Source organism: Argopecten irradians, chromosome 15 (assembly GCF_041381155.1).
Source record: "Argopecten irradians isolate NY chromosome 15, Ai_NY, whole genome shotgun sequence".
NCBI classification, from domain to species: Eukaryota; Metazoa; Mollusca; class Bivalvia; order Pectinida; family Pectinidae; genus Argopecten; species Argopecten irradians.
In genome coordinates, this window is record NC_091148.1 from 17,019,391 (window position 1) to 17,045,847 (window position 26,457).

Genomic DNA, 26,457 nt, shown 5'->3' on the forward strand with positions numbered 1-26,457 from the left:
AGGTTCACTTATTTAAGCATTATCTCTTTAAGTATTGATGCCACTATTTTTTTAACTTAATCGGTTTGACATCTTTATACTGATTATATTGATTTTCTGATGGGTTATTTTTCCAAATCAATACGCGACGTCGATGTTTCTATTGTGAAGTCATGATTAAGTCGGATTTACGCGCTATTCTCGGATATTTTCTTCAAAGAGGTATGAAGAAAAATAATTTGCCTATCAGAAAGTCGGATTTAGTATGAAAACGAATAATACATAATCATTACATGTTATGACGATATGCTAAATGTCATATTAGCAACGTGTTTACGTATTAGTGGCTTGAATTGTTTTATATTGTGTGGTCATTTCAGTAGAAATTTGGAAATATTAGGTAGGTCAAGAAGAATCGACTTGAATGATCTTAAATCTTGATAATAATCAGAATGTAGTTTGTTTCCTTTGAAGTTTCTTTAAAATTCGGGATATCATCATACCCTTTCCTGTCAAGACATTTTTTTTTATAAACGTCGTTCTATAAAGTACCTTTTCTGTAGCACTGAATGATGAATATTACTGAAAATCCATTTCACAACTCACTAAATCATACTTACATCATGCAATATTAGTCTTTTTCAACTTTAATGTCATAGAAATTACTCATTTATGATCTTTGAAATGTCAATTCAAGATAACAATACTTTTTTTCAAGTAATTATATCAAGTAGCGTTTTTGTAGCACTAATGTATATCCCTAAAAAAATCCATTTCACAGTTTAGTACTCTATCAAACTTTTTATAGCTGGTAATATGGCTACATTAAGGTCACGTTGGTGTATCAAGTTAGTATGATGTATGAATGTATGGTCGGCGAATTTTGAATCATTCTCCCCACGCATTGTGGTTCGTGATTTTAATAAGATTGAAAACAATTTCACATTTATACGACACATGGGTCAGTGGACCATGAGGTCTGATCCGGTTACATTATTTCAGTAATGTATAATGAACTGTTGTTAACTTCTGTTACTGGGGCACCAGCTCGTAACAATTCATTATTGTTGTAAAGCACTATTCATTCTGCTTAATACGATCCCTCCTCGTGGGACGTGGTATGTATACTCTGAACATAACACATACGTTTTGTCTATCATTGATGAATGTATCCAATGATGTGGTTGAGTGGTTAAGACGTCTGGATATATTACCATAGACCTACACCTATGGTTGCGAATTTGAAACTCATCATCCCATGTGAGACAGTTGCCAGGTACTGACCGTTGGTCGATGGTTTTACTCTGAGCAATCCAACTTTCCTCCTTTAATAAATCTGGTTCCACTTCCTCTTACTAAATCGGGCAAATCCTTAAAAGATCATTGTTGTTTTTAGAAATTCAATTAAACCAAATTTTCAAATGGTTATTGCACACATATGTGTTGCGCACATAGGAAATCATTATGAAGAACTGAGGTCTTAATTAGCTTGATGACATCCTTAATATTTATGTTACACTAGAGATATGCTTTGATAGGAACGCAATGTCTTTGTTAACCTTCACAAATGTAATATATCAATTGTTTCTGAAAACGGTCGAAGTAAAAGAGATTAGCAGATTGGTGAAATTTTTAAAATTATAAAAAAAGTAAGATGGACTTCAAAAAGCTGTTCTATATTCTATACCTAAGTATGATTAGGTAGCACAAGTTTGACATAGACAGACTATTTCATTAATTTAATACATTAAACCATGAAGTCAATTAAACATGAAAAACATCAAGTTTTGAACAAAACCGTTTGATAGCGGTAATAATGCATTTATCAATAATCCGCTCACACCGTCTTAATTCATAAGTAATATGAAATGTTTGAAATAACAACGTTTTCATTACCAACATTTTGAAATGTCATGATAAGAAACCGTTACATATATGACGTCACAGTGATACAATGAAATCTTCAGCCAATTGAAAACGCGCTAGCCGTAATTCAAATACAGTTATGTATATTTTTAATTGATCATGAGTTTCTAAATACGTACCATTTGTACCAGTATAATTGTAGTTAGGAGTTCTGATCAATAGCTCTGTACCTAACAAATAAAGCACCTATAACATGATACCGTTATGTCACCGTTAAAAGGCAAACAAACATGTGATACCCTACGGTGTAAGATGATCGCTGACTGAAGTAGAACCATGCATCAGTAAATCAATCATATATATCTTTTAAACTATATGATTAACGTATTTTGTCCCAATTATCTCACCAAAAGAATAAAGAGAACATAACAGTGTTTGCCTATCCCTACCATACGATCATTTATCAAAGCGCATTGGACTTCCTGGATGTCTCAAGAAAACCGATCAATAAAAAAGTAAACAGTCTGTGGCATACAGACGAAAAGATTTCTGTACACATAATAAAATAATATGCACCAGGAAGTTAAATAGCTTTTATGCGTATGTTGATTTTTATGACTCTGTATTTTTTAAGGACTTCTTTGGTTCCCGATTTTGCGACGTTATTACGCAATATCCCCCTACATCCATCCAAAGTGAATGCAATAACACGGCACATTAATGTCATAAGTATTATTTATCCGAATGGTATTCTGTATTTGTATATTACAGAGTTATCTGCCCTTGTGGTAAGGTATTGATTGTGGGGTCATGTGTTTACGCCCATAACGTGTTACTTTTCAGAGAAAATGACGTAGTTTGTGTTCACAAAGTAATGACATCACAATCGATACCAGCCCGCAAGACAAAGAATCTATACTAATATAAAATACCTTAACCGTGGACAATTACATGTATTAATTAAGTATTAAACTCAAGACATCTTTACTCATCTAACTGCTTATATGTATGTCTCCCTATTTCAAACATTCAGAGATCAAATGGCTAGTTTAAAGTCGATCACATTTAACATAAATATTCAGTTATATCTACTACCACACTTTGTTTGAATGTACTTCATCGGAATATAATAACGTTGCACTTTTTGACTTCTAAGTGTGTTCATTCTCTATGTTTTTCAAAAGAGGTCTCTCTAGGCCTGTGATTGGTCAGGGTTTTTTATTCTCCAGATATGCCTTCAGGTTTGCTATGGCATATTCTAGAGGTGGATATAAATATAGAGTGGACAGGTAATTTGGTTATTTTATGTTCTTGAACAAAATCTAATAACGATGCACTGTGTGACTTCTCAGTTTGGCGTTCATTCTCTATATTTTTCAAAAGAAGTCTCTCTAGGCCTGTGATTGGTCAGGTTTGCTATGGCATATTCTAGGGGTGGATATACAGATAAGGATAGCACCCTCTTGAATATCGAGGATTGACACTGGCACATTACATCCCCTATAAATCATTAGATCATGAAGGGAAAATAAAAACCCACAAATAATTTTCACAGTCTCCAATATTACGTTACTTCCTTTAATGTTAGTTTCTCAACGGTAGTCTGGCAAGCCCATGAATGGAGCAAGATTATCAGTATAGAAATGTTAAGATAATATTGCTAGTCACAACACATTAGCAATCTAAATTCTGGGTATGTTCTAATTATCGAATTATACTAGCTTTTTTATTGTGTAAGACCTCTCAGCTACTTATTGCAACTTTATAGCGAGACATTATATTATACTTGTTGGAACATACCTAATACACATTTGATTTACCTGTACTATATACTATGTCGATATTCTTTCCAAACATTGATTTTATGTAGCGTATATAACTGTAAATTTCATGTAGAAAGCATTATTTCCAATGTTTAGTTTAGCAGCAATAACGAATAAACCATAACGATATAATGTATACGAGTCATTTCCTTAACTATAGACCCCTTTGATGAAATAACAATAAAGTATTTGAACAAGGTAAGAAGATTGTATTCGTTGTTCGAAATTGCCTGATGTAATTTCCATACCAATCGATATAAAAACACTAGATAGAGTACTTCACAAAACAGGTCATAGCCATTGTTCACCTACTAAATATGTGGAATGACAATAAGATTTTAATTTAGGCACCATTGAGGTATGAAATGTTAAAGTTATATGTGACGTAATTTTCGATATTCTATTTATCATCAACAATTACCAGTATTTTGATAATTTCAATCTTATACTTACAATGCATAGGTTTTTATTATTTAAGTACAAATAAGGACTGGAAATAATTTTGGCAGTAATGCCAAAAATCATTATAATTATACATATATCTACAGTGCAGTGAAATGACTACATACGGTCAGGCCATGACGCTATGCAGTTGTATACAATTTAATTTCACATTTTTCAGCGTTGTTAATAATTGTTAAGTGATTTCTGCAGGATTGTTACCATCTAAAATGCATAATGCATAAAAAAACAAGAATTGTACAGTGTGTTGTAACTAATGGTTATAAGGCATCAAACGATTTTCACAGCTTCATTCATCTTATCTGACAGTTTTCAATAGATCACTGAATAAAAATAACATGTAACAGTTTTCGCCCAGTTACGGCATATATCTTTAAAATTTCATATAATAGTTGTTTTAATACGTAATTGGTTCAAACAAGAACAATTAAGTTGTCATACGTAATTTGTTTACGGTTCACTGAACTGGACATTGTAAAATATGAATGAAATTGTCTTATTATTGTCAAGCACTCATTTGACTCCAAATGATTATACATTTTCTTTTCTATTAATTTCACGAGTTATTCGTGCGTCAAAACTCTTTTTTTCTTTTCGTAATTGTTAACTGTTTCATGTTGGACTAATTATCCTAGAACATTTCCCATTTCCGATTAGAGCAATAAACCCGGATCCTACATGGGTAAACGTCAATTAAGCAAAAGTGACATCTCCTAGTGCATTCCGTTCAATTTTTTCTAAGTGTTGTTTATTGTAGCAGTTTGTTAAAGAAATAATGATAAAAATGCCATCTAGCTAATTTTGTACGACAGACCAATTCATGTAGAATAACAAATTTGTTATAAGGGTTTATTGTTTTATTTGCTGTCGTTAAAAAAAACTGTATTTTCCCGATATGTCTTATATTAGTTATTAAAATACCTCTACTTTATTTACGCTATGTAAAAGTTACTTGGATAAATTGACTAGCTCCCTACTTTTTTTCAAAACCCTCGCTCAGCTGTGTGTTAGTCTTCGAACTAGCACACCCCTGGAAGCTAGCACACACCCGGACTCAGCTTTTTACGTTTAACCAATCTGATTCGAGGTGAGCGGGACTTGTTTCCGATCACGCCATCAGTTGCTAGGTGACGTAATAATTGGGCTTTGACGTATTCAGACGACATTAGTATCGATCAGAAACTGTTACCGAACACGTCGTCATGTTTGTCTTATAAGCGAGAGGCTTGTGAAAATGCAATGGGGTCAGAGGATTTACCTTTTATATGTACATGTACGTACAGTTGTTATGCATATATTTAGGCTACCTGTAAGTGGTTAACGTCTCGGAATTTCAACAATACTTGTATATTTTAGTAGTATGCCTAGTGTTATACATGTAAATGTTGAAACATTGAGAAATCATAGATGAATCAAATTTAAACCTGCGGTTTGAATAGAAGCAAAACAAAACGGACATGGAATCATAATTTTATCAACTCGGAATAATTTGTATGTGTGAAGATAAGATAACGTAGATCCATTACAATGTAAAATTCTCTCAATCACTAATGACCATTGCCGTAAGCGACAGGAATATAGCGTATGAGAGAAATATATTTTTAGTCTAATCATAGCTTTTGTATGTATCGGTATTTCAAAACAGTTAAAGTATGGCTCCGCCTCGGTAAACCAGAAACTTGCTATATCCCTCAACCCTATACTTTAACTGCATAATAAATTTAGAAAATATAAGATAACATTTGCCAAAAGCGAAATTCTATTCTAGAGGTTTAGGTTCCAATTTTCGCCAAACTTTAATCTGGCTAACAAAATTCTCTATATTGGTCCTACATACAATAGATCCACGCACGTGAGGTTATCTTGTCAATATGTTTTGAAATATTCACCATAAAATAAATGTATTCTTTTATCTAATTCTATGGATTTTATATCGCAACTTTATGTAAACAGCTAAACATATAAAGGTTTAGGCAGGAGTGCTATTATACGCACAAGGAAGTACTATCGCCCTATAACAATAGACATTGCTGCATTATTATTGCGTTCCCGTAACATATAATTATGAAATGTTAAAATCACAAAGGAATTCCACATAAAATTTGCAATAGGTACTGTACGTGCTTTAATATTGTTAGGTTTTGACATTCAAAAGTACAGCTTCCATTTAAAACTAACTCATAGGATTAGTGGCTTAATGCGTTGACTTTTAATGGTAAGACCTTGTTTTCAATTGAAAAAGCTATTAAAAAGATTCGAACCCAAACAATATTTCGATCCTGAATTTATCTAACTTAGCACCCTTATTCATCTGGACCATTTCATTACAAAATACCTCATTTGAAACTCCTTGGATGTCCCTAACTTACATGACCGAGGACATGGTACGAGAGAGTCCCTTTTGAAACTGAAGGACTACTTCCATGACTGTTGGCAACAGCAATCGCAAAACGTCAATGCTGCGTATTGTGTATCTCAAAGGATGAAAGGTCACATTCCTTTTCTCAAAAGGGTGATTTAAGTTCACCAGTTTACTTGTTATTTATTATCTTATGTGCACTTAGGGCGTAACTAGGCTTTCCGACATCAAATGTTTGAGTTTACAACATATATTTACACTAATTGCATCCGAGGTGTTGCCTGACACATCCGAGGAGTTCCGAATCAATTTACCTGCCAATGAATCTATTCTCTGACTGTGTTTTTTTCTTTATTGTTTGCTTTTAAGTAAAAAAAAAAATTTCCATTGAACTTAAGTTCTTTGTGGATAATGTTAATTTCATTGTTTGTCGTGAGTTATCTCCCTTTATTGCAGTCAAATAACATTAATTATAATACCATACTTATCTTTTATTAAATACCTCAGAAATTCCTGAAGAGGAACGTTTCAGTGTCGGTCAAATTTAGTTTTTGGCACTTTTTGTTCAGTAGTTTCGGTTGACTTGTTAAGGGAAGACACAGTTTTGTACTTTAATGTAAACGTACTACCCCTCTACAACATAGGCCTTCTATTGTAATACCAGATTTTATCTACAATATTTCTTATAATAGCTTTGTTTTGTTCATTTTCCACTCCTCACTTTGTTCGCTTTTTTATCGAGGTCGATATGTGTCAAGGGAACAGCGTACTAGACTATCTAATACGCTCAAGTTACGCGACGACAACAACGGTGATGGGGTTAAATTTCTCGAATCAATTTAACACAGAAAACCTGACATATAACACGTGGCTACCACGAAAATAAAATTAGTAATAATTTCGTCCTTCATGATTGCCAAAAAGCAGGAAAAGTAAAACACTTACTGTTTAGTAGGTTTGTTTCCGAAGGACATATTGCGGTATTCGCGGTTAATTTGATTTCGCGTATAAATAAAAGAAATAATGACTAGTAAAATAGCCTTCACAACTGTAAGATGTGCGCGAATATCATCCCCTGTGAATAAAAAAAGGAAAATTGCGATAATTTCTCTCGGCGTAAAATAGTATAAACGTGTGGGTTTTTTTTTCTAAAATCAATACACATTCTTCATTACGACCTAAATTATATCAGTTTTTAAGAATGTAAACAGCAGGTGTGTTTGTGTTATACAAAGGTTTTGATATAAAGGGAGTAGAGCCTGCCTGTTTGTAGTCAATGCATTACGGTACATTGTGTATGTTCCGACAGTTGCTCCGACATTGAATAGGTACATTTTTGTGGGTGAGGACGGACGTGACTTCGAAACGTCTGGCGGTTGGTCAATTAATGATGCATAGTTTCCACTTAGTTGTTAGTTTTAACTCAGTGATGAAATCAAATAACTTAACGGTGGTTTAAATAATATTTGAATTTGTACATTTTGTTTAGTCTATCCATATCCAAACTTTACTTAGGTATTCCTATACACTGATTATAAAAAGATTAAAAGTAAAATGTAACTTCCCTTAACATATCATTGACCAGTTTAGACAGTCGATCCAGTGATGGTTCGGTTTGAGGAGTGATAAACTGGTTGGTTTAGAGAGGGTTACGATTTGGGAGGTGATTGAGGATAATCGATTGGATGCATGTTAGTTTATAATAATATTGAATCTAATTATATACTGACTGCGAAATAAATGAAAATTAAACTACTGTTATTAAAGAAGTTATGATATTAATTATAAAGGTACATGTATGCCACAATTATATCACCGTGTCTTTAAATACGAGCTACCTGTAAAGTGCAACTCTATTAAGCTTGCTGCACATTTTCAAATTTCGAAATCAGTTAAAGGTTAAAAAATGTAATATTTTTAGTAAAAGAATGTGAACATCAAAACATTTTATACAATTTATGTAAACATGAGCTGCATTAAGGACGATGTTACTGAAATATTTCCACAAAACATTCGACTAGGCAATTACAGAGATTTACAATTGTCATATTGAACTAATATGATCATGTAAGAAATACATATTGGTTATATAAATAATCATTATGTTGCATTTTTTCTCTATTCTCGGCACACGTATCTGTCAATAAAAATCATGATGTACATATTCAGATAATCTGTAATGTTTGTTTTATATTGTAGATATGAATGAATCAATTCCTGACGACAATTCCACTGCGAGCAATGCTACCGGAAAACAATGTCACACTTGGCTTGCGGATGAACTTCCGTCCTTTACTAACGTGACCCTTGATGACCTCAACAGTCAGTTTGTGCGTAGGAATATCGGAGGCATTGGAATTCTTTCCGTATTTGTGATAATTGGGCTTATCGGAAATATCCATGTTCTATACATTTATCTCCGACAGTTCCGGACGTCCAACTATAAAGTCTATGTCCTGTACCTGGCAATTATGGATATCATTAATTGTACCATAGTAGCCCCTTTAGTGATTACGTATCTCTTCTTCCCGATGACGTATCCTGATCTCATTTTATGTAAAACATTCCGATTTATGCTTTATCTATTTTCCATCGCTTCAACCTCATCCATGGTTGTTATCGCTCTAGACCGCCACAGAAAAATCTGCAGCCCTCTTGGTCCGCAATTTTCCATCAGACAGGCAAAACTATTGTGTGTCGGAAGCTTTGTGTTTGCAATTCTTCTCTCCTGGCCGGCTACAATATTATACGGTTTGAGTTCAATAGAAACCGGAATTCCTGGAATTCAGACCGGATATAGATGCTACACACATGATGACTACAAGGGATCGATGTATCAGGTTTTATTCCACTTAATTCTTACAGTTTATTTTATAGTCGTGACGACATTACTTATAATAGCTTACATTAAAATCGGACGTCATATCCACGCACACCGCAAGTTCCAGTCAAGTATCAGACGCATGTCTGCACGATCGGAGGAAGAAATCAAAATGGCTACCGGAAGTGCTGCACGCAAAACAACATGGACACTGTGCGCTGTTACCATTGTTTATATATTGTGTGCGCTTCCACATCATACTCTAGCCCTGCTGATATTTATAAACAAAAACTTCGACTGTGAACTTTCACTGTTAGGATCTCAAATATACTATACTTTTATTTGGTCTTATTTTGCGAATAGTGTTGTAAATCCATTTATATATGGAATTCGCGACCGGAAGTTTAGATCTGAATTTCGCAACATGTATAGACGATAGTGCGTAAGCGTATCTTAGTACATGTACAATAGCCTATCGACAATCTTAATTCATATAAATGCCTTCTTTAAAAATGAGTGCAATTAAGTGAAGAAATGTGATGCTTTATAAACAGTAAATATATTTTGTCTTAACACTTAATCGAGCATTACTATCGTTTAACACGTTTGTAATTGCACATTTGTGACGTCACATATAGTTTTTACGTCCTAGCAAATATATGAGGTTACATGATTGCTTCAGTGTTCAGAAACGTTACTAACCAGTCGAATTTCGCTTGTTTTGTACAGAATTGAAACTGGCTTTACCTATATCGTAACATTTGTTTTCTGATCAATACAGTCTTACACTTGTGACTATGTGTATGAAATTTATTAAACTTCAAATCGAACTAATTAATATCACATTAGCTTCTCATGTTAGACCCTCTCTTAACAGTAATGCATAGTTATGCTCACTTGTGATATTATGAACATCATTGTCATTATTTTTGATAACGTTTCTAATAACGAAATATGAATCTGCGTACATAGGGCGTAAACTGGATTGACTGCCGTAGTTTGTCTACTCTCCGCTAGTATTTATGAGCGCAGCCTAGCGGAAAGAATTACCTTAAACGAAAATCTTTTACGGAAAGTGCCGAAAGTTCTCGATTGGGGACATTACTAGCCATATTGAAAGGGCAGATACAATGGAACTCTTTCACATAAAGCTATTTTGTTAATATAAATCACTTCTATGGTTAATTGGTGCAAAATATTGATATTCAAGTTGGAATTGCATTCAGAGATGCCGGAATAATATATCTATTTAATTGTTAAAAGGCAAAACTCATTTATCCAGTATACCGGTAATCTGAAAGGTTTGTTACATGCTATGCTTATAAAAAGGTGAAATCAAAGTTTGAAAGTGCTGCATACGCTATTTTTCACCTTTAGCAAGGCAGTTATGTTCTCATTATAAGGTGAAATCAATATTTAAAAGTGCTTTATACGCTATTTTTCACCTTTAACAAGGCCGTAATGATCTCATTTAAGGTGAAATTAACGTTTGAAAGTGCAACGTACGCTATTTTAACAACTTTTAACAAGGCAGTAATGTTATTATTATAGTCAGACATATTGCGTCAAGTAAAGTGTATACCGTATAACGGGGTTTTTTTCGCGGAGATGATATTTTCACGGTTTCGCGGCACAATGCCATCATCGCGAAAATTTGATCCATGAAATAACGAGAAATGGTTGGATGATATCTAGCTTTAAAACCCATATCGCGAAAATTTAAAACCAGTAACCTATGATTTTCTCGTTTTAGATCAAATAGTAAAAATTTAGTCCGCCAAAATAACCGGCTATACGACAACTTGTAAATTTCTACCATACTATTAGATTCTGTTTTGTTTTGTTTTTCTTTTTCACCGGTATCGTGGATTAAGATACACAGCAGCTTTTAAGATGTCAATTTAATAAATAAATTGTGTGAAACACATACAAGTTTAATTTTATCATTTTTCTTGTTTTCATTTGATGTGGGTTTTTTTTTAAAATCACTCCTACATCTTGTATGAATCAATAAATATACTAGAACATCATCTGTATTTATAACTCCTATCATTATGATTATAATCATGTAGATTTAGATACAAATAAGAAAACAATTTTATTCCACGAAATATAAAAGTATCTTACAGCACTATCCTTCACCAAAGGTGAACCGTAATAAAGCAATAACTGAAACAACGCATGCCTCATGCATACTGCAGAATTTCAAGTTCATGCACTATGAAGAATACTTTTAATTAATCCTAGAAACTTCAATATCATTTAATACTTAAAACACGTTTAATATCGCTTTCTTATGTACTTGTACACGATATCGCTCATGCCACTTAATTGAGGGCGACTTTCCAGGAATATTTCATAAACCTACTGCCTACTTTAACATACAGGAGGATTCGAGCAGACAAACTCATCACACAAAAACTCTAAAATTATACTTCAGACTATTATAGTGTAGTCTCAGACGTACTGTATTATATATCAGAATTAAAACATAGTTGTGATGTCATCTATTGTTGTTTCTGTACTTTAACTCCAGGATTATGGGACCATTACCTGTAACTGTCCTATATGTTACCTTTTACTGTCTTATAATATGTGACTCTAATATAAGACAGTCACTTAAAAGACAGTAAAAGGTAGCATATGGGAGATTTACACAATACGGGTGAGTACATGTCTCTAGGCATAATCCCATAATAAAGTTAACACACAACACACAACCTGCCGAATATTCCATTATTTTTAGATCCAAATTAAGAAAAAATCCTACGCAATGAACATGAAGAGAATTTAATCCTCTATTGATGCGAAATTAAACACATCAACATATTTTTTGTATATATCCCAGATAGATTTTTCCTCCTTATCATGAATTCACTATTTAACACTTATCTATAACATTAACTCCAATTTCCACATTCTGAAACCATGTTGTTTTTGTACACCACTTTTGATTTTAAATATCCAAATCATCTACACTGTAGTTTTACACTTATTTTGATATTGGTTCAACGATATTTCAGAATTTCACCTAAATCCCATTGGCTTGTTGAATGAAATTGCACATGGTATAAATAAATCCAAAACTGTCCCTATAGAGGTCGAAATTTCAAATCCCCTGAATTCAATGAAAGTTCTGGGGGCACCGACTGTTTTAAACTGGCTTTGAAATCACTTATATATGCAATCATTTTAGCAAGACGCTTTCAAACAATTGCAAGTCTAGTTTCATATGTCACATCAGACGTTGGAAAGAAATATCCTTTTAGTAAAAGTCACCTTAATTTATCGCTTAAATTGAGAAAATAATATCCCTCCATCACTGTCGGTGGACATGATGAAAATGAATTTACCGATAGTTGTCCGACCCAAAAGCATGCTTCATGTATTCCGTTCATGAATGCTATCATCACATATAACACAGGCAAAGGTAATTCTATGTTGCCATTATCTATATCGGATTTGTCATGGTTGAATGCACATTGGTAGAGTTACCTTAGCTCATAGACAAAGGCAAAAAAACTGGCTTATATTAGAAATAAAAGTGTACTTTATTAACACAAAGACTTGCTATGTTTTAAGTTAGAGATAAGCCTCAAACTGTACAATATGTGGGGTAGAGAACAGATCTCGGCGCTGACGGGCCTCGATACAGTTCTCTATCCCACATATTGTACAGTTTTCGGCTTATCTCCATAACTTATCATAGTCTTAGACGAAATCTGTTTCGCGAGTGTCCGTAAAGATAAGTTCTAGATCTATCGTCATAAATACCATCGTTAAATAAACACATTTGGAGACATTTTATGACAGTGTAAGTACCAATTAACATATTTATGTATATAAATGACCGCAAAAAATACCATAAGTTAATAGGAATAGGGTATAGTGAGTAGATAAGTGTTGGTTTCGTGACATAAAGTAATAAGACAATATCAACAGATCAAAAGGATTAAATCAAGAATTACCTGTAAGGTACAAAAAAACACTGACAAATGCATTATCAACTAGATAGATCTGTGATTTTAATACCTTTTTTCCACTTAACCAAACAAAGCATGTTATTTTTCAAAATGTCTTTTTTTTAATTATACCGTTAAGACTGGCGGTATTTTATTATTCTTGATATGTTGTTGATACACAAGCGACAAAATAACATGTTAAATGGTTATTTCAGAGTCAATCTATTTGATACTTATTGAAAGTATATAAAACAAAACACACAAAAAATATTTACCTTTTATGAAATATATGTTATACATAACCAAAAGTGACAGAAAAACACCCGGGTATGATTTTAATAAACTGAATATGATAAAACTTTATAACAGGAGAGATATCACATGGGAAAAGTATATCTACTTAATACAATGTATGTAGATTCGTTTAAATTAATTTTGCTCGTTTAAAGTGAATAGAAGAAATGTTTCACCCTGTGTAAATATATTGGTCATATGATATGTCTGGAAAACATATTTTACCCCAAAGTCTTTATTTCATAATGTAAAATCTGGTTTCTCACTGGCAAATTTTCATTCTGAGTTTTTCATATTATATTTACCGTAGGTTCGCATGTACGATAGGGACATTGGAGTTCTGCCCCTTTCTACATTTGAAAATAAAAACAAAACGACACTTTTGTGAATGATAAACTTTATTTCAGATTAAAAAAGCTATCGATAATACGTTATAATACTTATAATGGGAAATCGTCAACCTTTTAAGGCGATTTTTATCGCTGAGAAACATAAAATCGACAATATAAATTGCTTTGTAAATAAGCTTCATCTAAATCACGCATCTTTCTTTAAAGATTACATATGGTGAAAGGCACTGTCACATATGTAATAAAATTCACTGATCTTAAATTACAGCATACAAAAAAAAGGCTTCATACCAATTTGGGTCAGTTTCATGTCAAGATTGTGTTAGGTCAAAATGACCTGTGTATAGATAGTTAATTTAGCAAGTCCGTTAGTAACGCCTTGGGGGAAGGCATATCCTTATCTCCCATACCCTTATAAGAAGTTTTATGGAATAATTAATGTACCTCATCATTCATAAGTACATGCATATTGATATTTTAACAAATACCTACATTATACATATTTTCATAAGCTGCTGCGTATTTATATTTTCTTAGGTTCCTTCATATTTATATCTTCATGCATTTCTGTATATTTATTTTTTCCATAAGCTCATGCATGTATTTATATTTTCATAAGCCATGCATATTCATATTTTCATAAGTTCATGAATATTTATATTTTCTTACATTCCTCAATACATAAGTTTCTACATATTTATATATTTATAAACTCCTTCATAATCATATCTTCATACATTTCTGTATATTTATTTTTTTCATAAGCTCATGCATGTATTTATATTTTCATAAGCTCCTGCATATTTATATTTTCATAAGCTCCTGAATATTAATATTTTCTTGAGTTCCTGCATATTTATATTTTCAAGTACCTGCATATTTTTATTTTCTTAGGTTCCTTCATATTTTTATTTTCTTAGGTTCCTTCATATTTATATCTTCATCATTTCATACATTTCTGTATATTTATTTTTTTCATAAGCTCATGCATGTATTTATATTTTCATAAGCTCATGCATGTATTTATATTTTCATAAGTTCATGAATATTTATATTTTCTTACGTTCCTCCATAGATAAGTTTTTACATATTTATATATTCATAAACTCCTGCATATTTATACTTCATAAACTCCTGCAAATCCATATTTTCATAAGCTGAATATTAATATTTTCTGCTTTCTGCATATTTATATTTTCACACGTCCTACATATTCATATTTTCAAGTATCTGCATATTTTTTATTTTCTTAGGTTCCTTCATATTTATATCTTCATAAATTTCTGTATATTTTTTTTTCATAAGCTCATGCATGTATTTATATTTTCATAAGCTCCTGCATATTCATATTTTCATAAGTTTATGAATATTTATATTTTCTTACGTTCCTTCATACATAAGTTCCTCATATTTATATATCCATGAACTCCTGCATATTTATACTTCATAAACTCCTGCAAATTTATATTTTCATAAGCTCCTGAATATTAATATTTTCTTGAGTTCCTGCATATCTATATTTTCACAAGTCCTACATATTCATATTTTCAAGTACCTGCATATTTGTATTTTCACCTCGTAAAAATCTCAGTTTCTGAATAAGTGCCCATGTTTGTGGAGAATGATGTAGATGAAACACTATTTACTAAAGTTGGAAAATGTTTGGGTACCAATGTAACGGGACTGTATGGAATTGTTACAAAAGAAGAAACTGATGGTACTGAAAATGTCGATAATTTTGTAGGAAATGTTGGAGGTGTTGGTGTAGTTATTGTTGTTGTTAGTTTATTGGGGTTTTTTGTTGTTGTCTGTGTTGGTGTAGTTGTTGTAGATGTAATTGCTGTTGGTGAAGTTTTTGTAGATTTAATTGTTGTTGGTGTAGTTTTTGTAGATGTTGTTGTTGTTGGTGTAGTTGTTGTAGATGTAATTGTTGTTGGCGTAGTTGTTGTAGATGTAATTGTTGTTGGTGTAGTTGTTGTAGATGTAACTGTTGTTGGTGTAGTTTTTGTAGATGTAATTGTTGTTCGTGTAGTTTTTGTAGATGGAGTTGCTGTTGGTGTAGTTTTTGTAGATGGAGTTAATGTTGGTGTAGTTGTTGAAGATGAAGTTGTTGAAGATGCAGTTGTTGAAGATGCAGTTGTTGAAGATGCAGTTGTTGGTATAGGTGTTGTTGTAGTTGATGTTGTAGATGTGGTCGGTCTTGTAGTTGTTGTAGACAGCGTTGTGGTGGTGGTAGTTGTTGGTGTTGTAAGTGTTGGAGATGTTGATTCTTCAGTTGAAGATGTTGAAGTTGTAGTTGGGGTTATAGTCGTGGATGAAGTTGGATTGGTTGATGTTGGTGTTGTAAGTGTAGGTGTCGGTGTTGTATTAGTAGTTGATGTTGTAGTTGAAGTTGTCGGTATTTTAGTTGTAGTTGTCGGTGTTTTAGTTGTTGTTGTTGGTGTTTTAGTTGTAGTTGTCGGTGTTTTAGTTGTAGTAGTCGGTGTTGTGGTTGTAGTTGTCGGTTTTGTAGTTGTAGTCGGAGTTGTGGTTGTAGTTGTCGGTTTTGTAGTTGTAGTCGGTGTTGTGGTTGTAGTTGTCGGTTTTGTAGTTGTAGTCGGTGTTGTGGTTGTAGTAGTGGTTGTGGTAGTAGTGGTAGGTACTAATACGCAACTGCCTTGTTCACACATCTAAAAACATCGACAATTACTATATAATATAACTCATAATTCCTATATTAATTGGCCTGTCAATGCCCATATTAAAATATACAAGATAGAATATAATAATACAACTGTGAAAATGTGACATAAAACGTTAGATCACAAATTTGTTTCCTGGTATTCATTTCATCGCATTGTAGACATAAATATAATGATATTTGGCTGTACTGTAAAATTAAAATCTATGGATTGCAAGTATTGCAATTCTCAAAATGCTGATAATTTTTGTGGTGAAGAACATATGAAAAGCTCTTCTTGATTCGTCAGTGTAAAAATTACGGCGCATATAATTTTAAGAGTGTCCAGCTCATGTATCTGATATCAATTGACTTAATTGAATTAAACTATGTAAATAGCTATATTCAATATGTAAAATAAAATTCATCATAACGAATATTGTAAACATACTTGATATAGCGCAGTTCATTTTAGCGCAAAATGCGGAAAAAATGATTTTTCAGCACTTATATAAATAAGCGCAAAGTTATTGCGCAATACCGGAAGTACCCTTTTACAAAAATGATCGCTGTACGTGTATTAGCGCTCAAAAAAAGCTCGAAAAGCGCTACAATAAACCTACTGCTACAACAAGTACGTTTACACTACATTTATGAGGTTTAAAACAATAAACAGAATATGTTGATCTGGTTCACTGACAAAAACAAAACAAAAAAAAGATAACACGTGTTAATGCTTATTACATGTTGTTGTTAAATTGAAGTTTAAATTTAGATCATGCTATGTTAGTATATAACTATGTCAAATTTTATTTTTTGCTATTTGAGCATTATATATATTAGGTAAATGCCACTATATTGATCAACATCCATGCATGACATGTATGCATCCTGTGATGATGTTTAATTAGCTATTGTGATATAACTTTGTCATTCTTATATTCCATATGTATGTACTTTTAACTCACCCATTACTATATGTTTTACTAACAAGAGGATCATGTTGTAGATTAGCCGTTGAATAAGCATGTTCATTCTCAGTAAAAAAAAATATTTTATCATTATGAAATTACATTTCATCTTGTAAAGCGAATTGACATTAAACATGTACCTTTCTTGGTATTGGTTGTGCCAGGGTGTGGCACTCTGTTCCGTCTAAAGGTAGGGCCACATTATTACAAACACCTGTTGTTGGGTTCGTACAGCTAATACCGGTATAACAGATACTGTCGTCTTGAGTCTATTTCATAGAAAATCACAAATGGGTTATAACGAACCTCTATAGACCAACAAAATCCCTTCGTTATAAACATAGTTCGTTGTACATATATTACATACAACTCTGACGGGAACAAAATTTACTTCGTTATAATCATGAATTCGTTTAAGCGTGTTCGCTATGAACGTGTTTTACTCTATATCAAAATATCATTTTTGTTTGTTACGAGGATTTTTATACGTTAACAATAGTCATATGATACCATACAAAGAACGTCACCATTTATAACGTCGACTTCGATTGTCTGACTACCTTCATAAGATTAGTCTTGAGTTTATTTCATAGAAAATAATATATGAGTGTTATATCACAATAATTTATTTGCTTGTTACGAGGATTTCCATTGGTTTACAGTTTTAAGTTATCATCTCATAACGTACGAAAGGACATCGCTTTTTATAATGTCGCATCCGATTGACCGATTTCACGGAAATGGTTTAAGATCACATGAACATCACAAAAGTAATTAAGATATGTAACACAATATACACAAAAACGTACCCCACAAAATGTTGATGTGCTTCCGTAAGCGTACTTGCATTGCATTTCCGGTCCGAAATCTCGTCCCAGATCTCGTGCAGAGTGATATTCTATGTATGTGTCATTAGTAAAATTGTTGTCAAGCAAGCAGTCGTTTTTGCCAGGTCTGTTTTAAAAGCAAAAATGAAATGAAAAATAACAAATAAAAATTAAATTTCATGTATTGTTGAAAAGACATCAATGCTATCAAAATCTGAGAAAGGATAAAATAAAACAACTTACTTTCACGCCTGATATCATTTTCACGGATTTCGCGGATTTAAGTTGATAAAATCCCCGCAAAAATGATGTTGTGCATGAAAATGCGAAATTAAGTCGCCGCAAAATTCAGTTTGTTCACAGTACACATTCTCGATTTTCAATGGTTTATTACACGTGTAACTGTCGTTATATCCACCCCTGGGCGAAGTCATAGCAAAACAGAAGACTCTGTGTGTTACAACAAATCAAAATAATCAATGTTTTCTTTAAAAGAGGTCGCTGTACAAGTTTGTCAGTTTTGTTCCCCTAAAATGCCTATAAGTTTCATGATGATATATCTCAGGGGTGCGTATTACGGCAGTGATAGAAACTCCTGTAACAGACTCGGACGGTAGATCGTACTTACGTTTGCGCGCTGGCGTAAATCCTAGTAATGGTACAATTGGACCAGCGGAAAGGATGTGAGGATATGTCAGCTGTCCCAGGCGACCAATCAGAAGAGCTTATGAAATTATCTTCAGGACAGTTGTTCTCTGAACCATCAATCACCATTCCCAAGCTAAAAAGGTTAAGGATGTCACACTGTTAAAGGGTTAAAGAACAATTTTGTGGCGTAGTGAATAACCCGCTCGCTATTCACTTAGTCTTTAGGGGTTTGATCCCTGTACAAAGGTAAAAAGGACAGATAGAAGCTGCCTGCCTCGCGGGTTTTTCTCTGAACACTCCAGTTACTTTCTTTCTTAGATCCTCTGGCACATATTCCGTCTTTTCATAATACGGAGCTACCTCCCTTGAGGGTAAGTATCTATTATGACGTTATTTGTTGGTGAGTTAAATTCACATCTTTTTCACTGAAACGTATGGCGTTACGCTCGCAAATACTTTATGTTACAATCAATACTTCCACGCAATTGCAGATAACTCTGTAATCTTCAAAAACAGGATATTCAGACCATCTAAACTTATAAAACTGTTTTCGTGATCGATGCAAAATAAATAAAGTGTACATGTATATATAAAAGTGTTAGTTTAACGGATTATCTCTGTTAATGGTTAAAAAAAGTGTGATATCCTCAGACAGCTTCCTAAGAATACCATAAAATATGTCGCACATTTGAATAATTTGGTTTGGTTTGGTTTGTTTATTTTTACGTCCTATTAACAGCCAGGGTCATGTAAGGACGTGCCAGGTTTGTTGGTGGAGGAAAGCTGGAGTACCCGGAGAAAAACCACCGACCAACGGTCAGTACCTGGCAACTGCCCCACATGGGATTCGAACCCGCTTCCCAGAGGTGGAGGGCTTGTGGTAATATGTCGGGACATCTTAACCACTCGGCCACTGCGGCCCCGAGCACATTACATTTGAATAAAATTTTGTCAATAAATCTTTAAATAATCATTTTTTTTACTATTTTGTTTTTAATCTACATACAATTTACACATACATTCTGATATCTAGAATAGTACTCTATTGTTAGGATGTCTCGGAAAATCGAATAGTCGACTATTATGGTTTAACAATATGGTGGGTATCCAGAAGAGACCATCGACCAGAGGATACCATCGACACCGTTGGCTTGAAGTCAATACGCAGGGCCTGATATAAAGTTAGACTTAGTTAATTTTTCTTAGCTTGGCCTGTGTTAAGTTCGTCCGTGCTTAATGTCGTGATATATTTGACTTAGAACCTTGTTTATGCTGCTGTGATGACAATGTTGATTAAATACAATAATGCTGCGTTACATCGATTTCATAAAACTCGGATATCATGTATAATTAGAATAATAATTGTATTTTGCGTGTCCAGATTAAAGTCTTCGCTATTTTTTGCTGGTAGTCATCCTATGATAAACACTGGCATATAACGTTATATTCACTTTGATAATTTCCTATTGCTGTTGTACTTTGTATAGTACATATATGTACAAATTTAGGTTTTATACCCAGTATATATAGTCGCCTAAATTGAAAGTGATTATGAAACATTGATATCTGATTGCGCACTTTGCCCTCAAACAAGGAGAATTCCTAGAAACAAGATAGTGTGTATTTGCATATTACAGAGTTATCTGCCCTTTCGGGTACGTATTGAATTGTTACGTCATGTGGTTGCGAGCGTATTGTCATACTTTTCAGAGAAAACGACGTAGTTTCGCTCACAAAATAATGACGTCGGAATAGATACCTACCCGCAAGGGAGTTAACTCTGTAATATGCAAAGACCGAATAACGAAAATGAGAAATTCATACTTACTGAAGACCGAGAAAGTGGGCTATATTGAAGCCAACGCCCCCGTCGGTTGCCTTGGTGATACTTGATACAAAGGTCAAATTTTCAGCGACACACATCTGGTTATCGAGAAAGTAAACACCTGAAATAAGGAAAAGTAAACACATAAAATAAGGAAAAGTAAACACCTGAAATAAGGAAAAGTAAACACATAAAATAAGGAAAAGTAAACACATAAAATAAGGAAAAGTAAACACATGAAAAAAGGAAAAATGCATAAAAAAAACATTAAAACTATGATACAACGAAAATTCGTGTTCAATAAGAAAGCTGTATTGTGGCTGATTGTTGTCATTTTCGCATTTTTCATTTTTCGGAAAGTAGGATTTTCGCTTTTTTCCATTTTTTCCAACCAAAAAGTGAAAATGGCACATATCAGTCGCTACTTTCAACGAGCTATATTTTTTATATAAATTTTAGTACAAAGGGAGTTGACTCTACCAGGGTTATACATCTTAGTTCATTTATTTTATTACTCTTAAAGGTACTGTAATCAAACCAAGGTCTTTTCGCTGTACCTTAATTTCACATGTGGATCATTTTTACCAATGCAAGAACAAATTTTGCGTGAAGTATTTTCGCTATTTCTTATTATAAGCGACATAAGCGAAATTAAACGCAAAGAAAAATAAGTTGGTTTGGAGTACACTGATATATTGATACAACCAAAGTGATATACATTTACTCATTCAACTGAAAAATACATACCACAGTTGGTAGCGGGATGTCTGTCGTCAGAAACTTCATACCTAAAACAACAAATGTAGTAATACCAAATACAAATTTATTTAATGTGTCACATTGAAAAGAAGTCTGATGGAGAGGTAAGTTTGTCGGTTCAAAATATTAATCCCGTGAAAACAAATGAACTATGCTGCCATATCCCACTAACTTCGAAACAAAACAAAACTGGCAAAATTTGAGTAAAATATTAATATAATGTGTGCATGTGTTAAACATAGCAATATACATTGACGCGCAAAAATAGATAACATTTTGAATAATGAATATAAAAGCGAATACCTACAAATCTGAGACTTATTGATTTCTGTACGCCAACTTTCTCTCGAGGCTATTATATTTCGCGATTTTCATTCAAAACAAGTTCGTGAAGATAAAAAAAAGTTCGTGAAGATCATTATTCGCGGATTTAAAATTCGAATGACAATTTCTGTCAATAAAGATGATGTAGATGTAAATTCGCGGGGATAAACTTTCGCGAATTTACTTGGATCTCGAAATTCGCGAAGGTAATTCACACGCTAATGAAAGTTGCTTTACAGTACATATATGTGAAATTCAGTCTTTCCATATCAAAGAGTTACCTCCCTTGCGGATAGTAAGCGATTGTGAAGTCATTATTTTGTGAGCGTGTCATGCATGTCGTTTTCAAGGCAAATCATGACGTTACGCTTGCAAACATATGACGTCACAGTCAATAACTATCCGCAAGGGCGAAAAACCTGTAGTATGCAAATAGAGAATAATTCATTTTAGAATCAATGTTTCGCACACAAAACCAAAATTTGTAAATAATCTAAAACCAAAGGCATTTTAATATATTTCCCAATGAAAATACAATATATCTCTAATAATTGGAATCGTGGGAAAATTACAAAGAACATAACACTGCCTGAGCTAGTTATCGAACTCGGGACCACTGGATTACTATTCTGACGCTTAACAGATCAAAACATAAGGAAACAAACCCCGTAAGGCCAACGGCGAAGTCATAGTTCGTCTGTTTGAACAGTATGAGTGTAGCGATGTATGCCAGTAAGGCGTTGGTCTTCAATACACCGTTCTCGTTATAGGTCGGCGACTCGGACCAGACACAGAAGTCAGAGGTCTGTGAAATAAGAAAATGTATGGACAATGAATTATGTTTTTATTTTGTCGGATGTGACACAATTTGGTTTTGGCAATTAGGATAAGCATATGTTTAATGAATGAGTATTTCCCATGGGTGCAAAGTGCTGCGTATGTGAATATCTGAATGTTATGACGCATATCAAACTAAATTCTGGTTTAATTCAATGTTAATATCAATTAACATATAAGATGTGTATATTGTGTATCCATTCGCAACTCCTCGGGTGTGCCGAGCAGTGCGCCGAAAGTAATTATTGTAAGGATATATGAGAAATGTGAACATGTTCTTCGCCGGATGACCTAATTAGCGCACATAAGAAAATAACTTATTATTGATTTGAAATGCGATAGCCTTATTTGAGAAAGGCCATGTAGTCTGTTATCCATCGAGACCTACAAAACGAAGCATCGATGAACTGACTGTTTTAGAGCGTAATGCCATGCTGTTTATGTAGTCCATTAGTTTCAAAATGGACGGCCCTCGTATCACGTCCGAGGTCATGCATTCTAGGTACATCATTGGAGTTCCGAGAGTTTCATATCGCGGCCCGATTTATCAAAAACTTCAGTTAAAAACTTAATTAGGTCAACATTTTTCATACCTGTTAAAAAGGGAGAAAAACTAAAGATTTTACGCATTTGTTTCTAGAAATCTGAGTCAGATAACGATAAGCATCGTGGCAAAATAGCTTACCTTACAAGCTACAAGTTCGGTTAACATAACACTTATATCAAAGTCGGCTGCATTACTAATACCCATTTCCAAGGCCTGAGGTTGTAGATTACGGGCCCTCGTATCAACCTGAAATCACACAAACATCCACACATATTTTTATTGGATATTTCGTACAGAGAGTTTCTCAGTCACTCAGATTTCAGAGAATGTCGTTATGACTGCGTTTTGCAGCAAAGTGTCATTAATAATATAAAAAATTGTGGCTATAAGGTAAACTTGTTCTTTAAGTGGATATATTAGGTATTTTAATACAGACGTTTTGCAATTGAACTCTTTTGCTAAAAGTCTGTATTTAGCATCTTGTTTAATTTTCAAAATGTAGCACAATTTATGTATGGGAACCTTGTATTTGACTAATCTTTCAGCTTGAATTATTTTGCATTTATCAAGCATTTTCTATATGCAGAAAATCTGTCTTCGAAAGAAGCTTTCTGTGAATAAATAATGCTGACTCCATAATTGATTTCTGTCATAAAAATTTTAGGCCCCGATAAACTAGTGATATTTTGAATTCCGATATACTACATCTCAGATATACTTGAACATAACTAAGTTGACAAAAAGTGTGGATGCATCAACTTTGCGTATCGCTTTTGAGTCGTAGATGGTTGTAATTACTTGTACAATCTCACAAAATATGCAAAAAATGTATATTTCAGTTTAGCAAATCCAAAGAGTTGCCACTACTATATTTCCTATTGTCTATAGCATGTATAATGAACACTTGTTTGTGTGGATTCGACTTTAAAAAATCACACACAACAAGTCGTTTTTACCTTGTCATTGAAATGGCGATTGAAATTCATATCATACATATATGGCATATACAAAGCCTTTCAATCATCACAAATACTCATAGATCTAAAAACAAGCGTTCAACCACTGTAGTTGGGGCAAAACATGGAGACTAGTGGAAAAAACTCTTGAAAACTTAAATTTCATATTTTATTTCTGAAAAACAGTATTTTCGATGTTCATATGACAGTATGACAATGGTATCAGTTGGGACGTTCCATAAATACCATATTTGCATGATATAATTCACAACAGCCATTTGCATGATAATATCAAAAGGGCTCGAAGTGTATGCGTTTTCAAAGTCAAATCCGGTCAAACAAGCGTTCCTTATACCTGCTACAGACACTATTAAACATAATGAAATCGTTATTTTGTAACAAAAATGTGTACCGAACCCTGTGTACTTGCTGACCAGAAATATGTTTTGCATATTTTGTCAAAATTTACAAGCAACACGACAATCAACAACACATGAGGCAACAGTAATAATAAAGATTTAAATAAGTTCTTCCCAAAACAAATCTGAAATACACACCTCATTCATAATACCGATGGCAAATGTCACGATGTTCCAGTCTGCTTCTGTTTCATTGTTTCCAGCCGTCTCTAAAAACCTAATCAAAAACATAACGTTGTTGTCATTTTAGATGTAAACCTTCATTTATGGATAGAATTTTAAACCTTAAACAAATACTACATACATTAAAGAAAACAACATCAAGATAACTAATTATCTGTAGAATGTTGTCGAAAACACAAATTGGTCTAAATAAGATAAAGGAGACCTTAATTCAAACAACTCATTTTGTATCTTTATACTCCATGGGTTTACTGGCAATGTCCCTGGACTATAGCATAACAAAACTGAAGGTATGTGCTTGACAACAAATGATCAGGTAATTTGGTAGTTTGATGTACAGCATAAGATTTGAATAACGGTATGTGTGTTGCTTAGAAGTTGGGCGTTGCTCAGCCATTAAGCAAAGGACATTTCTGCACGCCTGTGATTTGTCAGTTTTTTCCCCGCTGAACTGCCTTCAGTATTTCTATGAGATGATCTACGTGTGGATAGAACGACGGTGCAAGTAACCTCTAGAGTATAGAGGATGCTTTATACCATGTAGGCTGTTACTGATACACGTTATTGTTTTTTTATCAAAGCTTAATATGGAGAGCCAGAGTGAAGTAAATAAGACTGCTTGTTTGTCCATAGAGCATTATGTCCACATCAGAGTCACTTTCTCTTTATAAGGTTTTGTTAATACGTCTGACTCGTTCAGTGGAATTTGATTCTTTTTCGGGGCACTGGACAGGATTGTGTTTTTGTTCTTTTACATTGATTCCCAGATAATAACCTTCCCATGGATGGTCGCTTGCGAGTCTCGGATTGAGATTCAAATAATCTCAAGAAAAACTGGCTCAGAGGTGTAAAAGGAGCGAGCCAAATGACTGGAAAAAAAAGTTCAACCGATAGATCGGGCCCAGGATCATGAAACAGTCTTAAGTCAAAAATTCTGTAAAACCTTATTTTTGTTTACATTAACTAATTAGAATGTGATATATGACTTATCATTACCTCGTATAAATAGCGAAGTCCAACCATAACAGCATTTCGGCTACGTAATTCTTAATTACAACTTCAGTTGCATCACGCTTTCCTCTCTCTGATGGTGGCGCCTTGACTTTTGCTAATATATAATGAATACTATCAATAAAAAATAGTCAATTATATAATCTATACATGTATGTTCTTATTTTGTCTGCTCAGTACTGGCTTTTCATCTATACATATCATCGTCAAAATCTTACATTGACATGCAAACTTAAGTTGATTGATACGTTAAGATTATAAAAATAAACTCAAATGTTATTTAATTTTTAATGCAGTAATAATAGTATTTGCTAGATTGTGATTTTATTATCTAGTATGTATCCGTTTTTAAATCATATTTCGTTTAATATATATACGGTAACAAAGAAATGGGACAGGAAAATATAGTCAGAATAGAGCATTAATATGTCTAAGAACACCTGAGTTTCGAACTCGTAACCCTGAGGTGGAGAGCAAATAATAATATGTCGAACCGCATATCTGTTGCAATGTTAGGCTATTGTCACTGACAGGAAAAATCATTCAATGAGTTTATTTATTTTCTTTAACTCTTG

The 26,457-nt window shown here is 33.4% G+C and overlaps 2 protein-coding genes and 1 long non-coding RNA gene across 6 annotated transcripts in view; 1 reads left to right on the forward strand and 2 right to left on the reverse strand.

The window, feature by feature from the left end:
* LOC138308510 (substance-P receptor-like) overlaps nt 1–11,248 on the forward strand; it is a 51,953-nt gene extending 40,705 nt beyond the window's left edge. For all 4 annotated transcript variants that reach the window (XM_069249522.1, XM_069249521.1, XM_069249523.1 and 1 more), the window contains one exon: nt 8,689–11,248. In XM_069249522.1, coding sequence (XP_069105623.1) covers nt 8,691–9,749 — 1,059 coding nt within the window. In that variant the 5' untranslated portion in view covers nt 8,689–8,690 and the 3' untranslated portion in view covers nt 9,750–11,248. The remainder of the gene's footprint in view (nt 1–8,688) is intronic.
* Nucleotides 11,249–15,487: 4,239 nt separating this feature from the next.
* LOC138308634 (uncharacterized) lies at nt 15,488–17,764 on the reverse strand. The gene is made up of 2 exons (XM_069249674.1): nt 17,687–17,764; nt 15,488–16,585 (listed from the first exon to the last, which is right to left on the reverse strand). Exon 2 carries the CDS (start codon nt 16,583–16,585, stop codon nt 15,488–15,490), a length of 1,098 nt encoding a protein of 365 aa, XP_069105775.1. The 5' UTR covers nt 17,687–17,764.
* Nucleotides 17,765–23,460: 5,696 nt separating this feature from the next.
* On the reverse strand, nt 23,461–25,981 carry LOC138309087 (uncharacterized). The gene is made up of 3 exons (XR_011206195.1): nt 25,868–25,981; nt 24,827–24,905; nt 23,461–23,559 (listed from the first exon to the last, which is right to left on the reverse strand). It is a non-coding gene; the product is annotated as an uncharacterized lncRNA (long non-coding RNA).
* Between the last annotated feature and the right edge of the window lie 476 nt (nt 25,982–26,457).